Source organism: Larus michahellis, chromosome 4, assembly GCF_964199755.1.
Source record: "Larus michahellis chromosome 4, bLarMic1.1, whole genome shotgun sequence".
Lineage (NCBI taxonomy): Eukaryota > Metazoa > Chordata > Aves > Charadriiformes > Laridae > Larus > Larus michahellis.
Window position 1 is genome coordinate 4,603,855 of NC_133899.1, and position 18,418 is coordinate 4,622,272.

Below are 18,418 nucleotides of genomic sequence, written 5' to 3' on the forward strand. Positions count from 1 at the left end.
CAGATCCCACCAAAGGCTAATTCCCTTGGTACTTGACTAGCCAAGTCAGTCATACATGCTGTAACCCCAAGGCAGGTTATAATCCCTGTTTTATGGCTGCTTGGAAGGTGTCTTACAGCCCTGTTGTTTTACTGCAGCTGATCAAGTAGCACAAAGGATGAGACGCAGCTGATGAGATTCTTTATTTAATTGCGTACAAAGGGGGCACTATTTGATTTGCTGTGATTTCCAAGCCCAGGCCAGACTTGTTATCTTACCACTGTCCCCAGCAGATCAGTTACAGCAAGGGTGAAGTTGGCAAGGTACCTGGAATGGCAAAATTAACCCAGTATAAAATGTGCTCCCACGCGGCTGCTGGCATGAAGATAACATGTGTAAACAGTAATGGACTCATTTATAAAAGCTGAAATTTTAAAAACCTGTTAGTGACATGAAGATTGAATCCAGTCCATAAGCACTGTCCACTTATGTTTCATTATCCTTCTGTTAAAAATATACGTGGTCAGTTTGAAGAGACAGCACCGTGAGTTTTGTTTTGGTTTTCTTTAAATGTATCACAAAAAAGCTGTTTATGAACATACCCCTTCCCAGATCAATCACTCCAGTATTGTAACGGCATTGCAGAACACTGTTTGCAAGCAATTCATTAATTACAAGTGTTCAGCTGTATTTCACATTCTGATTTTTCATCATGCCTTGCAGTAAACAAGTAGTGTAAACACTTTTGCTTTTCTTGTTTTGGACAGTTAGTCATAAAAAGCACATGCGGCCTCAGCCATGTTGGTGAGTAGCCCGCAATTGTGTGTGGAAACAATAAGTTGCAAAGTTGAGTCACAAGTAATAAAATACACTGACATACGATGCTGAAGTGTACTGGACTAGAGTAACTTGCTTACTGCTGTAACCACAGGAGCAGCGAAGGTCATCAGGCACCGGGAGGTGAATGAGTAGAGTCCGGCCAGAGGCGTGGCGGTAGAGTTTTACAGCAGGAGCGATGACCCTTGCTTTGTTTCTGCAGGTAAGAAGGTGGTATTGAAGCCAGAAGGGACTGTTCTGATTTACTGTTGCTGGAGAAAAAAAGGTAACTGGATTGAACTGTGCAAAGTTACTGAGTAACAGCAGACTGCAATCCAGAAGGTGTGGTGTTAGATGAGACAGAAGAAGGTTGAAAGGGCAACAGAAAACTTCTACCTGGCTAAAAACCATTCAGCATTTTCTATCTCTGTTAACATTTCCTTGCTTGTGATTTAACTTTGTACTGTTTCAAGCACCTCTTTTTAGATACAAGGCACAGCATTAGTTTAGGACAATGATCTCAAGTGAGAACAAAGGAGGTGACGCTTTTTTGCTGTGGCTTTCAGGTAATGACCTTTTGCTCAATTACACCACAAGTTTCACGTACGCTTTTTCATGCTCTACTTATTATGGACCACATAAAAAAAGGCCCCTTCAGAACGAAAGTCTGATAAAGCATCAGCGATGGGCAGAAGCTGGAGGTAGGTCTTGGTGAAAGCAAGCTGCTGGGGCTTGTACTCAAATGTTTCCTTCAAATGTGTCCTCCCTCCCCCAGCTTCCTCTATTCTCAGATGGAGTAAAAGGCTATTTTCAGGGATATTCTCTCTTTATGTGTCTCTGTCACTTTAGATAACTTCCTAAAAGATCTGAAAAAACAACTCACAGGAATTTCAGAAAGCCAACAGACTCCCTGGCGTAGGTAAGAGGTAATAATGCCATAGTGCTATGATGCAAATTTCCTGCAGGGTTTTCATTCTCCCTAGCCTGCTATTATTTTTTCTGCCCTGGATTCTGGGCCAGAATTATTTGATTATTTGTTTATCTCACCTACTGGGCCCTTCTGCAATGTCTGGGAGCAGCTGACAGCACAGGAAAGCACAACCCACTTCCTTCCCCTTCAGATTATGGGAGCTCAGTGAAAAAAGAAAATAGCATCTTACAAACCTTAAGTCCTGCTACTGGGAACGCAGCTGGCTAACATGATAAGCCTTCTCAATGAAGTCTGTGGTTCCTGGTATAGAAGGGCATTAAAGAAGTGCAAGCTTTTTTGGGGGGCAGCCTGGCCCAGAGCAATTTAGGCTTGAAGGCAATATAAGGGCTCTAAATTTTGAAGTAAGAGTTTCTGAGTCAGGGCAACAAGCAGAGCACATCTGCACACACATCTTAAGGTGGAGTTAAGCACAGGGAGGGAGGACATCAGGCATGACTACGCAATGTGTATGGCAGTACTAGCTGTTAAAAGCCACCTTGTGATCAGCCATGACAGCAGTGACAGAAATGCAGTCCCGTAGCATCCCACGGTGGTCCTCGCTGACTGATGTTTGTCAGCCTGTTTCTGCGTTGTTTACAACGTTCGCTCTTTGTGGCTGGCTGTTCTGTCTAAGCTGAACTGATGGAGGTAGGTGGGGATGGTGGCCAGGTGAAGCAGAAAGGAAGTGCAACAAAAATCCATCAAAGCTCCTGCAGAGAGTTCAGCTTAGGGACAGCTGACCCAGATTTAGCTCAGTGCAACTCTCTGTAATGAAAGTGGGGCTTTAGGAGGCAAATCATTGCTGTTACCTGAATGGATGCTGAATAACCTGCTACTGCTTTCTCACGTGTTCAAACCTTATTTACTGCTCTAACCTCCAGATTCTTATTCTATAACCATGGCATGGTGATGACGAAGGCTGCAATTTATCTCTTTTATCCAGTTTCTAGCCCTTTAGCAGTCTCAAGGTCATTTTGTAGTCCTCCGTTCCTGTTGTATTGCGTCAGGAAGGTCTACGCCCAGACAACAGGTAAAAGCCCATACATCCTTTATTTGAGCATTTCACAAATAAATTACAAGTTTCTTTGCAACCACGTCATAAATCAAAACGTTTATTTACACCTCAGAAACAGCAAGCAATTCAGCAACTAGGGCCCAAAGGAAAGAGTAACTGAAAAAGTATCTGAATTAAGTATCTTTAAAATCAATCAAACAATTTTCCTCCTTGTTTGAACTTAAAAAAAAAAAAAGAAAGAAAATAATAAAAAAAATATCTTGGTGGTAACTTAAAGAGACAGAGTTTGTTATGGGGCAAATATGATTTTACAGGAGGGTTCTGTCTGAAATGGCAGTAATAACACAGCGTGTTTGTTCTGAATTCACCACCCCAGTCCACCAGACACGCTCTTATGCTACAGCCCCGGGCAGGGAGCGTATGCACGTACATACACAGTCAGTCTTTACACTACATTCATTTTAACCCCAAGTCATCGAATACAGTCATTTGCTGAGGCAGAGGAGGAGTGTGATGTTCAAAGGGGGGACACTCCCAAATAACTGTCCCACTGAAAGCACAGTAATGCAGAATTCCGGCTATAAACCCTTCCCTTTCCGCTACTGGTGACCTGCTGATCCATGGACAACTAAAAATGAGTCAGTAAACAATTACGCATATCTTCAAATGCTGTAATTGTGTTACGAGGGGACAGCTAAAGGTAGCGTAAATACAACATGAGAGCTGGGATAAGCCAGCTTTTCGTGTGGGGGGTTTTTGCTATTTTTCTTTCCTTTAAATCAGACCGGTTTGGCATATGTAACCATGCTGTCCCTTAACTCACGTATTCAGCTACAATTCGTGGAATTAAACAGCTTATTTCAAGTCCCCATGTTGTAGTAGTCTCCCTCCATCTGCATATATTTTATATATATATATTTATATGTGTATGTGTATATCTCTATATATCTACATATATACACACACATAGCAATTGTGCAACTAGTAACTTTCCGCTGAGAGCGTGAGTGTATCCGTTTCTTTTGGACAAATAGAAATCAACAATATCTTGATGTGAGGCAAGAGAACGGTGTAGTCAATGGGTTATGTGTTTTACATAGTAAAATAGTCAGCTAGATCTGCTTTAAATAGAATAGTTATAATGATAATTACTAACGTAATTTGCACGTTAATACTAAAGATGATAGATCACACAGTTAATTGAAAGAAAATAATTGCTATTTTAGTTCTTTATCTTAGCATTGGACAGTGTGTCTCAAACAGGAGTTTCTAGAGATGCAATAAAGGGAAGATAGGATCAGCGTTTTGCCTTAGACTTGGTGTTCTCAAGCTGATGTGACTTTAATATAACTTATCTTGAGGGTTGTTTGTTTTTAATTAAATAAGACATTATTAAATCCATTCAGAAAGAAACTTAGCCTGTAGACGAACAGTGATGTAAAACTATTTGTGTACAAAATTCTGCTATGTTTCAAGTGGCAGAGTGTATTAGTAGCAATTGAGAAGAAAACTGGCAGCTTTCTCAGTATTTCAGACAGGAGGTGTTTGCAAAGGAAAGACCAATGATGTAAAAGTTGTTAATATAACACACGTATTTCTTTTTGTAGCGATAAAGCATTTAAGTTAGGGCCACACAAACTGATTGTAAGTCCATAATTTAATAAACGGGGTTTGTATTACAGTGATCTCTAACTAAATGACTACGCAAGAGACCAGGATGAATGATTTGACTACAGGCCAGAGCCATTTCAAATAAAGACGAAACCAAATCATGCTCGGTGCCTTAGAGACACGTTAAAGGGGGCCGGTGAAGGGAGTGAGTCGTCTGCGGGAGGCATCTGAGCTGTAGGTTTCTCTGTATGTCACAAAAGACAGACTTTTGATAATATATAAGCACTCAACGATCCTGTGACAACTATTGCTGCTTTACTGTTCACAGCAGTAAAAGCAATACGTGGGGAGGTTTAGATGAAAAATTTCATCTAAATATGATTAACTGAATCTCAAACAGTTCTAGTAATGGCGTTGCTCTTTGATTTATACCAATGTAAATGTGATGAGAACAGGGCTCAGAAAGTGTATTAGCCAGTGTTCCGCTCCTACCTAATTTTCCTTGATAACCCAGTAGGAAATTCATCTCTTTTCCCTTTGTTTTAATCTTCAGACCTACAGTTACTGAACAAAATGTACGTTAATAAATGCACACAGGCATACTGCAAAAGCACACACGTGAGATGTACAGACAAGGGTTCAACTAGGAAGTAGACCACAAATGAGACCTTTGTCTTGCTAACAAACTCTGCTCACTGACTGTTATACCCAATTTGTTTTTTAAACAGCAGACACTCTTTTCAAGTGAAATGGTTTTTTGCACAAGAAGTTCTGTGCATGTTACAAAATGAAAATTAACAAGTTTGCTGCCTTTCTCACTCTAGACGGCACTGTACGTCTACAAACACAGACTGAAATAAATGTTGTAGTGACCAAAATAGCTACGTAGAAGTAAGTGCTATGTTATAAAAACAGCAAGCTTGGCTGAACAAATGTTAAACATAATTAACTATAAAAAAATGGCAACCAATTTTTTTTAACTTCTTCTCTACTAATAAATTACTGTTGCTCCTTTGTTTCAGGAAATGGGCGTCATTTTTTGAGTCACAGTCATCAACCTTATTCAGGTAGGAAAACTCAGATTCTAATATGGTTCCTTACTTGTATAATGCTACAGAAAGTGCCACAATCTCTTGTTAAATGGGGTTTATGCTCAGGTACAGAGAGAAACATTAACATGGCAGCTTCATCTTCTCTTTGCATGCTTAGGTCCAGTGATTAGCTCCATCTGAAGCCTAGAGACACACAGTAAAGGCTGGGAGGCTTTAATCTAGGTGCAGAAATTAAGTGATAATGGTAAATGAAGGCTTTGATGCATCTTGATTCAGAGTTTCAGCCATGATACTGACCTCTCTACGTGTCAAAAGGTTGCGGTATTATCCAAGGGGGAAGAGCTCTTGTCTTCGGGCACAACGTGGCAGAGTCTTCCCATTGTTAGTGTCGTTCCAGGCAGAAGAGATTTTGGTTCCTCATTTTGGATGCCCTTGGAGTGATCCACCAAATGCTATGTGAGCCTTGGTTTAAATGCGAAATGGGTAGCTTTATCTGGTACTTGAGAGAAATGACACTAATGTCAATGGGTATCTCTCCAGAGGTGGGTTTTGCTGGTTAGAGAGAGAAAGTAAGTAGAAAAAGAGTGTTTGTGGGGGAGGATAGTATAATTTCTTTTATTCAAGACAGAGGTTTTGTAGATCAAAGCATAGGGTGCAGTTTATCTTTGGGTGCATTTGGATGCATTCGTTAAATATACACGTTGAAAATCCAGTGGTGTTAGGCATTTGTTGATTTTTTTCCTTTTGAAAAATTCGCCTGAAAACTATATCTTTTTTAAGACATGATTGTTGATGATAAAGCAGCAGCATATGATTATTACAAGGCATGGGCAGAGAAAGACAACTAGAAGCATGCCCATGTTAATGTTTGAGATCAGGCGCTTCCCGCTGAAATGCCTGCAGCTGCCCAACAGCCCACTCCTGAAGCCCGTGCTCGAAGAAACTCCCGCTAACCTCAAAGTACCGCTTTGGTAATTGAAACACCCGGAGCGTGCTGCCAGAGAAACAAGGGCAGTGGGAGATTTTCCTTGGTCAGGACTGCAGGAGTTAAGCTGGAAGAGAAAAATAGGTTCCTGTCTGAGGCAGCTTGTATCTTACCAAGAAATCTACAATGGTAGGAAAGTTCACAACACAAACTAATTTTTCCTTTGTCGCTGTTGTTATTACTCCTTTTGATTAAAAAAAGAAAAAAGACCTGTTTCATATTTGGTACAATACAGGAAGTCAGAGAAAAGCTATTGTACAGCAATTTTTAACCACCAACACACATTTAATATCTAGTGTAGCGTTATGGAAAACTAAATATATGTTTGGACTTTTTAATGCTTCCAAAAAGCTTTACTATTGAAACATATACGTGGTGTGGAAGATATGCTCATAATCTCACTGTAGTAAAGACAACATACAGTATGACTCATAAGTACTGTAAAAATGCTAACTAAAGAATGCAGCTGCAAAGTTCTATTGCATAAGGAAGCTTTCTTGTTTAAACTTTAAATAAGCAAGTTTATTAAAATATTCTAAGACACTTACCTTACCCTAGTTACTGGCAAGCTCTAATAAAAGCCACAGTCTGTCACTAGTATACTTTTTGTGTTAATTTTATAAAAATTTGGTGTGAGCTTTGATGGATCATTTACAATTTATTAACAAGATGATCATCTTGATACAGTTAGAAGGGTTTGTTTTTTTTTTTTAACCTTACATGCTCACAGAATAAAAAAGGATTTATATTCATATATAACGAACACCCTTTTTTTCCATGTCTGCAAACAAGTGTGGTAAGTTTACACACACAAAGAAATGCTCTTGTTACTCTTAACTGGAAACTGTGTGTACATGTGTATGTATGTATATATATATTCAAAACTATATATATGTGTGTGTGAATATATTTATAGAATAGGGCATCTGTTTTCCTCCTTGCGCTTAGGTCTGTAATGGCAGCTGCCCAGAGGCTGGGAGAGAGACCAGTGCTTCTGAGAAACCCTTTGCTTTTGCTGTTCTAATCAGCGTCTCGCATGCAGACATCCACCTACGTAACTGCGTCTGCAGAGCTGACAAGAGGTTTAAATTTTGTAAACTGCCCCAGCAAATAATTATCCGCAGGAACATAAAGGAAGCTGACTTTAGCCCCTTTAAAATCAGGTCCAGCGCTCCCGTGGCTGTAAATCGTGACCCACAGAGTGCCGGTTGCGGCTGGCTGCTTCCCGCTTTCTCACAAATCAGAGCTGCGCAGAACCTCCCAGCGCTGCTCCCACTGAAATGGGGAGCGAAGGGCTGTGCTCCTGCTGGATCGTAAATTCCATCTGGGGCATAAGGAAAGCAGTTCAGATCAGAAACAAGCCAGAGGGGGCTTGCATTTCTTGTTTGCTGAACCTGAGGTACAAGAAGTGACACTGCAGAGCCCTGGGCCTGCTTTATTTGGTGTCAACAAAGTGGCTGTCGTAGCGGTACGATCGCAATAGGCTCTCTCCTTATGGCCACACTATAAACAGCAAATACAGTAGGTTTAGCCATGGTAGAATAGTTACGATTCATCTGTGGCCGTATTATTCTGCTTTGTCCTTTGCTCGCTCCAGATGAATATTTTATAAAAGCTAAACCTGTCGTATAACTCTTCTCTCTATATAAATATATATATATACATACACTCATACATATACAAATACTAACCCACAGACAAAATATTTTCTGAACAGTTGAATAGCAACAAGTCAACAGATAGAAAAAAATGGAGTCAATCTGTTTTCTGCTCCCCCAAGGTCCGGTTTAGATGTCATGGTCTTTTAACATTCAGAGAAAAATTCGCATAAACCTTGCGTCTTGCAAGAGGAATCCATTAATAAATGGAAGTTAGGGTAGAGGCTGTCAAACACCAATGTATAGTCGGACAGATTAAGTGAGTTTGCAAATTAAACGGACTCTGGAGCAACTGAGGCCTGGTAGAGAAGAACAGTAACTGTAAACTGCAATCTTCAGATCTGACGTTTTCTTTTTTCTCGTTGCCATGGCAACTCGGTAGGACAGCTTCAAATGTCAGGAGTTCTTACAGACCTAAACGATAGGAAACGTGTGTGATTATTACTACACAGATCACAGTATCTTCTAACTTTTTGTTTTTTTCCCCCTGTAAAATTACTGACTGAGTGCATGCACACCGTTCAGTAATTAAATATAAATTATCCAGGTTCAGAAGCAATTATTTGTGAAGACAGAAATCTCCAAGAGGAAACCCCAAAGGGTCACCTGGGGCATTCAGAGACCTTTGTAGGGCAATTCAGGAAGATGCAGTGCGGAGGTCTGTGCGTAAATCTCAGGCCAGGACCCGATTCTCCCCCTCGGACACCTCGATCATCTGCATTAGTGCAGGAACACAAGTGAAATGCCAGCGAATCACTCCCTTGCGTGTGCACACACTGACAAGCAAAGAGCAAACAAACAATATCTTTTCAAAAATAGCAGCTTTATAGTGCCTTATAGTTTGTGCATATCCCGGGGAATAAAAAAGCTGGCATATCATATTAATGTTGCTACAGAAATATAAATCTTATGTGGACTGTCTAACTTTTGGTTTTATTTTTTTTTTAAATACAGTGAGGGTGGCACACTTGAATTATTGTACCTATTTTAGATGGGCACTCTGATAATACAAAAGTAGTAAAGAAATTCAGAAAAACAGGGATCAGGAGCAAATGTAACATTGGCTATAGCTATTAGTCACTTTCCACCAGTTTCACTTGGATGCTAGTAAATTGCAAATATTTGGCTTTGCAATAAAAACACATAATAATATTAGCAAAACACATAGCTAAATTTGATCTTGCTTCTCTCAAACAAATACAAAATCTGACCTTACAGTGTTGGCTTACTGCTTGTACTGGTTTTAGGTGGGATGGAGTTAATTCTCTTCATAGCAGCTCGTATGGTGCTATGTTTTGAATCTGTGACCAAAACAGCGTCGATAACACACCGATGCTTTAGTTATTGCTGAGTTGTGCTTACACAGCATGGCGTCAGGGCGCTTTCTGTTTCTCCTGCTGCCCCACCAGCGAGTAGGCTGAGGGGGCACAAGAAGCTGGGGAGGGGACACAGCCAGGACAGCTGACCCCAAAGCGATGTCCCATGCCATGTGACGTCTTGCTCAGTAACAAAAGCTGGGGGAAAGACGGAGGAAGTGGGAGGACATTTGGAGTTATGGTGTTTGTCTGCCCAAGTAACCATTATGCGTGATGGAGCCCTGCTTTCCTGGAGATGGCTGAACATCAACCTGCTGATGGGAAGTAGTGAATTAATTCCTTGTGTTGTTTTCCTTTGCATGCAGCTTTTGCTTAGCCTATTAAACTGTCTTTATCTCAACCCACAAGTTTTCTCACTTTTCCCCTTCTGATTCTCCTCCCCATCCTGCTGTGAGCCGCTGCCTGCAGGGGTTAAACCACACCAGTGCATTGATGGATTTATGCTCTCTATCCTGGGAGGAGACAACTGCGGCATCAAAACACAAAAATGCAAGTCAAACATCAGAACTCACAAACACTCAGGAATTATTTGTCTAATATATAATTGCAGTTGTACATTTAAATGGTGCAACATCAATAGTTTTGTCACAACCACAGACACACGAAGCATAAATAGTAACGTAACGGTCATTATTGAATGCTGGCTTTTAATTAACTGCTTTTCTTTCGGGGCAAATCAAGTTTAATATAATTATTGATAAGGCTATTTTGTTTTATCTGGTTCTTCCTTGCTATTATCTTGGTATTATTTGAATTGACTTCAGTATTAAATTCTTTCATGTAGGGGCCTGTCCAGATGGGCCACGCAGCAAGGCAGGCACCTGGCTAGCAGGCGACAGCCTGTCCTTTCACTGCAGCACGACCTCGGTTCTCTTCAATAAAGGTAAGTAAAGCAAATTAAGCAAGTGTAAGAATCCATAGAGGGGTTGATGGATGGGACTCGCTGAAGTGAGAAGCATCACTGAGATTTCCAAATAAGATAAAAACTGGAATTGCTTGGCACGTGGATTTTTAATATGCTGTTTAAAGAAAAGGTCTGGTCATAAAATTAGGATCCAGACTTACATGTAGGAAATTTGCAATCATGACTGCCAAAGTTTGAATATATTTGGATTGGGGAGTCCAGCTGGGACTAAATTCCATAAACAACTTGATCTCCTGGGGTAGTGAAAAGCAAGAGTTCAGGACTCTGATCTCAGACCATCTGAAGAATAGCATTTCCAGATCGCAATGAAGCTTAGTATCATTAAAGGGCGTTTGTTCAATCCTGACTCAAAGGAAGTAACACTAGCTTTTGAATTGGCAAAGCTACTCTGAATCTTTAGGAGATCCCTGGAGGTCTTCCTGCTAAGGACAGGCACTTGTATATGATGAATGAACAGCAGCTGTGGCGCTGAATTTCTGTACAATCCATAGGCTGAAACTTCACCAGAGGAATCTGTCAGCACAAAATTTATAAATATCACACAAATTCAAGCAGCTAGTGACTGCTTCACCAACAGCTTGTAAATAAAGGGCAATATGTTGATTTATGTGCAGACCTGAAGAAAAGCTTGTATATTTTACATCATATTGACAGATATAATGAATGTTACTACCTTATCATAACACCTTGCCTTTTCTGAGTAAACTATGTGTTAAAACTAGTTAGTTCAGCTTTAATTACGATTATGTTTTTCCCTCTGCTAGTCTTTTATCTGTTGAAGGCTAGCCTCTCTCTCTCACCATGTAAGCAGGCTTTTGATTCTCCCTGTTACCCCACCTGCCTCTTCCAGCCCCACCCCAGCTCTTCTCCCTTTCATCTCAGAGCTCTACAGTCCCTGCCTGGACTTTCTTTCTACTGGAATTGCTTCTCAACTTCATCCTTTCTGATGCCTTTCTGATGCCTATCAGCTTCCTTTGAGCCATTTAATCACATGCCTGGAAATCTGATGTTCCCTTGACTCCTGTGACTATCTCCTCCTGTCATTTTACTTTGATTTCTCTAACCACTTTTCCAGCATGTCCTTCTGTCTCATTCCCTCCAACACAGGAAACCTTTTTCCCCCCCACTTTAATTTCTTCCCCTTCTCTGTGACACCATTCATACAAATTCAGCAGTCAGTTCAGTGATGACAATTCAGAGATCTTACTCCCTTTACCTGCTTTTCCACTTAGTTAAAATGTCGACATCTAGCTCCGATACCTTTTCCATGTTTAGCTGACAGCTCTGCGCAGCTAAAACTGAGCTTTGTTTCCCCTAAAGCATTCCCTTCTAGTTCTTCCTTTGATTGCTCAGGACAACACTATCATCCTGCCTCCTGTTCAAGGCTAAAAACAGAAACAAACTGGAGAAGGTTTTTGTCATGGAATCTCCTTTCTGGGTCTGTATATTTAGGTTATGTCTTAATCTAGATGACTCTTTCCCACACATCATCCCAAAGGGATTTTTCTAGCCATTCAAACAGCTAAATCTCCTACCCAGGCTCTCCTCAGTTAGTAGCTTTGCAACATTCAAGCTACCGTGCTCGTATCCTGCCAGTCTTCAGCTGTACACAGCATTTCCCCTAGTCTGCCACCTTGACAAAACCTCTGTTACTCTGACTCCTTCACGGCCCCTTCCCTATTGCACATATTTTCCTGGATTAGCCCTACTTGACCTGTGTTTCCTCTCATTCATAGTCCATGACGGCAGCTTTCATTGACATGTTTTCAAAGAAACCTGGTTGGGCTTTTCCCCAGGCTTTCTCATGTAATAGGAGGAGCTCCCTGCGAGCATCCATAAAATGCTGTCTCCTTAACATCTGCTTTTGCTGACACATCGACAGAAATCTTGGCATTGGCACAGGGTGCCAAGACTACTATGAATTCAGTTCAGCCCTTTCACCAGCCTTAACTGAAATTGTGTTAAAAGAATTATCTTATTCCAGACATTGGAAGGATAGTATATACCCCTCTGCTCATTAATGATGACTTGACCCTTTTGTAAAGGTGGATTGCTAAAGGACTAGTTTTTGGCTTTTAAAATCAGATTCAACATTCAAAATTATGGTCTGTAAAATTTCAGTAGATGATAAGCTTTGGTCGTTCCAGTAAGAACACTGGAGATCAAATCTGTCTTCGTTCTTTCTGTTGCACACAAAGTTGATACACAATTGCTTATGTCCAACAGAGAAGTTAGTCCAACTTTTAGTTTCCGTGTTTAATAACATAGTTTATCAAATTTACTTTCTAAAAATATTCTGATATAGTCATATAAGGTGGTATTGGACGAGCATTCTGGCCAGTAACTCCCTTAATACAAAATCTACAGAAATCAAGAACAATCAAAGTATTGTGCAGAAAACTCAATGATGAATGTGAGCAGATCCACTGAAATCAACAGTGTTGCTGATTTGTTATAAAGTGTGTTATAACAATTTGTTATAAATTCTTTGGGGATCTGATAAGCATCTGGTCCATATTTAAAATCTCTCTGTTCTCCCAACTGGATTTACAATGTTCATTATTTTTTTCTGTATAGGAATTGTAGTTTTCTTGTCTGTCTGTTTTTCCCTTTTCTTATTTTTTTTTTCTTTATTCTCCCCATAAAGAAGGACCAAATGGAAGTTCCAGAAACACACACATACACACTGCCAAATTATTAGGGACTGCTTGTTATTTAAACATCTAATCTGAAGACTACTGACTTGCGGTGTTTATCCACTGACTTCAATGGGGTTGTGTTGATGTGGTTTTGTTTTTTTTTTTTTTTTTTTTGGACCCATTCTTATGTATTTTATACCATGCATGATGTAAAGCTTGCAGCTGGCGACAGCACATAAAAGATATTAGTATTTAAGGAATACTGCAAACATAAAATGTGCAAATAATGTGTGCAGGGAGCACATTTGTTGATCCGTGCTATCTCTTTTAGGAAGTTAATGCCCTGGTGAGCCTGTGCCTGGCAGGTTTCGTTCTGTACACTAATGATCATTATGGCTAGTAATTGTTTTCTTTGTATTGGCTGTTAAGAACAACGCTGTCTCCATAGCTGGTCTCAGCACTCAGGAATTATTACACACCATGTGTTGCTTGAAACGTGATTTCTGTCTACCTACAAGAAGTAATTTGCTGCATGTGGCTGCAGGCATGAAAGCCACAAAGGCAGTGTGTGCATCGTTCTCTTATGTGGTCAGCCCTTAAGGTACCCGGGGAATGCACAAGCAGCATAAAGCTAGCATAGCTATCTATAATTTCTTTCTCAGAAATCACTCTCACTGAAGTCTCTAATGTGATCTTCACCATTTTTATCTCACAGTTCTCCTCTGCTCTACCTCTTCAACACTTGAGAGACACATCCAGCCACATTCCTTTTAAGGTAGCAGTCAACTAGTGAGACAGCAGTGAAATAAGCAGGGTTATTTTTATGTGCTTGCTGTCTGAATTATTACTGTTGTGGTTAATGGGTCTCAGGTAAGAAAGCACAGCTCGTTAGAAACAAATGGTGCCTGTTGGCATTGGTACTTTGGTGTTGCAAAATGGTGTTTGCTTTTGCTGGTCAAGAAAACTGACATTGTACATGTTTATCTGGATCTAACGTAGTAATAGCATGGAGTGTAATAATGCTATAGGAATATAGGTCTAAGTATGCAGTTTAGGGTAGGGAGATTCATGATGTAGAAACTTAAATGTCTATTGATGTTGACTGCATTTGGAAAGAGTTGAGGATGGTGGCAAACTCCGCAGGACACGTCTGAGTTGTCATCTACTCATGGGGTTTCGGAGGCTGAATTGGCTCAGAAAAGGAGCAAGCCACCTAATACAGACTAAGTGTTTATAATATTGGCTTCTTTAATGACCATAGCTACCTGTCTATTTCACAGGGGGCTAATTTAAGGTTTATTCCTTATGGTGATCCACATGATAGAAGAAAATGGAGAAAAAATGCACGTAACTTTTTAAGACAAAGTTTTCATAATGCCCCACCCTAGGAAAAAGGCAACTGGTAGCATGTAACCTCATTCGCTATGTTTCAGGTTACCAAGAGCACATAATTCCAGCAGAACCCTTCCAATCAGCCAATAAATAATCTCGTTTGCAAAATGACTTCTGTTCTCAGAAAATGCTTTGGCATTTCCCAGGCACTCTAGCTTTCCCCGTTGCAGCCTTAGCTTTCTCTGAACATATTTACATATTAGTGATTCAATTCCCTGCTTATTTTAAAGAAACCGGTCTAAACTGAGTAATTCAAAGCCTTTGAAAGATATATTCCTTATGAGACCAAAATCAGCCCCCATTACACAGACTATCCTTCCTACATTGCAGTTAAAACCTCGTAAAAATTAAAGGCATTTAAGTTTCCTGCTGAACCTCTGTACAGGAATGAACTTCACCCAAGTGCATTCATCCTCTAATTCCCATTTAAGATAGAGAAGAGAGTTAACACAGCTGGAATTTGGAGTTCAACTCATGCATGCTCCATTTCTTTCAGATTTCATTCAATTACCCTCTCATCAGAAATATTACATTAATCTTCACATAATTAAAAGTCTACATTACATCATGGACTTTATTGAAACCTCAGTAATGTTCAAGAGGTAATGCGAAAACGGTAGAAGAGATCAGAACCGTGTTTCTGATTAGGCAGCTAATCAACATCCAGGTACTTCTTTCCTGGATTTACCATCTATAAAAGGACATTAATTAGATACAGAGTTCTTAGTTTAGCCCTCACGTAGAACTTAGAAGAACGTAAATGGTTTTCATGCACATCACTGGTTGACTTGTCATGGGTAGTTTTCAACACCAAAAATGTAACTGTTTGCACCATATCCCTATAAATGATAACATTTTGCACTCTTGTGTAAAATAATGATTTAATAGCTAACGCTCTTCTGTGACGCCGTCAGAGGTCCAAAGCGCTGTCTAGGCTTTGCTGCAAGTGCCAAAATCCAGTGATCACTGGGTTTCGAGTACCCTGGTATTGTGTTCTCAAAAAAAGAAGGGAAGCTTTTCACCCCCAGTCTCTCTGAATTTGAAAGCCTGAAACAGCTATCTCCTCTGACAGATACCGCGTGTCCTTATTCCTGCAATTAAGAAATTTGGGTTTAGTATCAGCAGGTATGCTTGCGAGTCGAGCAAATTAGCGATCTCTCTGAACAAGTAATACACTGTGGAAAAGCTTATAAGGAAGAGAGAAGTAAATGAGTTTATCCTGAAAATTTGCAGTTTATAACATTGTATATAATTTGTTTCCCATTTATATGAGAAAATGATTTCCAAGTTCTTAATGATAGGAAAAACACAGTTTGCATTAGTACTGTGTTTGTGAAATGAGCATCTCATAATTCTTCTCAAAGCTCCAGTAGGCTCTCATATATCAATGTCAATATTTAACTTCAGGAGCTAAAATTCCAGCACGTGCTATACAATTGGCCAAAATTGGCAAGACAGTGGAGAAACATGCCAATCCAAACTAATCAGCTTGCGCAGGGGGATAAGGTGCTCAGGCTGAAATTCTTTTCAAAGGGGAGCTGTTTGACACCAGCAGGTGATATTTCCAAGAGCGTGTCTTATGCTTATTTATCGTAAGACTATACTGGCAGACCAGAAACGGTGCGGATCTATGCCAAAGTGCTCTTACTCCTCTGACTTCTGGCAAGGGCCTTGCTCCCTGTTGAATCCTTGTTTCTGCCTCACCTCTTCCTTGTCATGTACCCACGTACGCTCCGATGTAACGGGCTGTTCTGAGGAAGTGCAAAGCGTATGTGCCTATAAGAAGCACCATCTGAGAGAAAAGCTCCTTGGATCAACTAAAAGACTCATTATCTTTGCTTAGAAATTCACCAACATGTACTACCCGCTGCAGTGCAGCGCTACGCTTATCAAATAAAGCATCTTCTATTAAAATTCCTGCTCACTAGGGGTATGATGTATCTTACTGGGAGGCGGGTGTGGTAGTTTCTAGGGTGAAGCAGCGGAGATGTCCTAGAATTTTTTTTTTTTTAAAATTGATATGAATTTTAGCTGGCTACTTTGCCAAAGCAATGTCACCTTCATTTGACCAATAGGAAATAAATATTTCCTTTCTTTTCCAGTTCTTTCAAAACAAAACAATTGCAGAAGTGCCTGCCTGCAGTCTGGGAGTGTATTTTCTCATGCTCTAATCTGATAAATTTAGATGAACAGTTGAAGACGTTCAGCAAGTGAAATGAGTAAGTACAGTTTTGAAATACTCTCCTAATTTTTCATATTTATGCTGAAAATGAAATGCCTCAAATGTAACAGCTAGCCAGCCTTCCAAAGCAGCGCAGAACTGCTTAAGCAGTCAGATCTCATCTTCCACAGCAGTACAGCTTAGTTTACTATCAGTTTTAATAAGTAGAACATGAACATAAGGAGTCCAACCACATTCACATCTGTAGGTATACACTAATCCCAGCTTGAAATACTGAAAGAATCATCTGAAAAACCTCTTATTAAGTAAGAATAAAAATGAGAGGAAAGTATTATGCTTAGAAGCCACGGAAAAGGAGAAATCAAATTAGAAAACTGCCAGGTTTGGCTATGTTGATATCAACCTGACTATTTCAAAATTTTTTAAGAAAACTCGTAAACATGACAGCTCACATAAGTACTAACCAGTGACATAAACAAATTAGGTGTTGGGGTTTAAGATGTACTCTGAAATACTCCAAACATCAATGGCGTTTTAAAGGACTTTGTAAGTCTCGGCAGCCTAGAAGCAAAAGCAACATCATCTAACCCTCAGGTACAACAAATTCCCCTGTTCATCCAACACACGTCATATCTAAAACTGAATAGTGAGCTGTCTGCATGGAGAGCACATTTTGAGGTATTTGGAGTAGGAAAATATCCAAAGACAGATATAGTTAAAAGAAAGAAAATTCCCAGGGTGTATAGTGGCCATTATTGACAGAAAAAAATATTTCAACTGGTCATTTATTCAGTTCTAGTTTTCAGTCACAGTCCACTCCAGAACAATTAAGATGATAACTGTCTGAAGTTATATATTTATGTGACTTTAAGAGGCTGTTCAGAAAAGAAATACAAAATATTATCTATCAACAGTTACTGTTGAGAACTGTTGAGAAAATGAAAACATCAAATGTTCATTTGAATTCGCAACACTGAATAGTCTATCCAGCCACTCTCTTTAAATGTTCATTTCACGTCTACAGAATGACCATCAGGAACAATATTACAGCTCTTAGGGAAGGAGCTGTATTTGCTAGTAACATTTCTCTTCTGCATTCCAGACAGGTATCTTCTAAACTGTCACATTTTTTCATGTCTATACTTCTGGAACGTGTTTGGATGGTTTAAAATGTGCGTAAAATGCCATTTCCCACCTAATTGAGTCAATAAAATGTCATTAAATACGTTTTAAATAGACTGATGTACAATTTGAGGGTATTCCTATTTGTCATGTCTATGTGGCTAGGTATATAAACATCCCGTCTCCAATTATGTACATACATATGGACTTCTGTGCCATTTCAAGCTCCATTAACTTTAGGTGGGCTCCCAAAGCCAACTGCACAACACATTGCAGGACTGAGCACACCTGCAGAGAAATCAGAAGCCTGGGCGCAGCGGTTGAAAGTGAGATTCGACCAAAGACTCTCTCAAATTGAATACAGTCCCTTAACCCCCCAACCAGTCTTTCCTTACTACAGTCTGATCAACCAAAATCTTTAAGGAGACAAATAACAATGGTATTTTTCTGGTAAACGCGTTTGAGAAAGCACCTATATTCACTGATAATTTCTCAGTAATAACAATGGTGTTAATATGGACAAAACCATCTGTAATAAAAATAATTAGAGTAATAGTGGATATTGCTCCTGCTGTTATTGGTTTTAAGAGGTGAGATTCATATCATTGGAAGTCACTGAACGTCAGTAATTTCCCATTACTCGGGCAGCATAATTTAGCTGCTAATTTGAGTACGCACATGGTGTGTGCTCCAATG

General features: G+C 39.8%; 1 protein-coding gene across 3 annotated transcripts in view; it reads right to left on the bottom strand.

Moving 5' to 3' along the window:
* Positions 1 to 2,796: 2,796 nt before the first annotated feature.
* Positions 2,797 to 18,418, bottom strand: part of CDH13 (cadherin 13) — a 508,761-nt gene continuing 493,139 nt past the window's right edge. For all 3 annotated transcript variants that reach the window (XM_074582826.1, XM_074582825.1, XM_074582824.1), the window contains one exon: positions 2,797 to 8,500. In XM_074582826.1, coding sequence (XP_074438927.1) covers positions 8,493 to 8,500 — 8 coding nt within the window. In that variant the 3' untranslated portion in view covers positions 2,797 to 8,492. The remainder of the gene's footprint in view (positions 8,501 to 18,418) is intronic.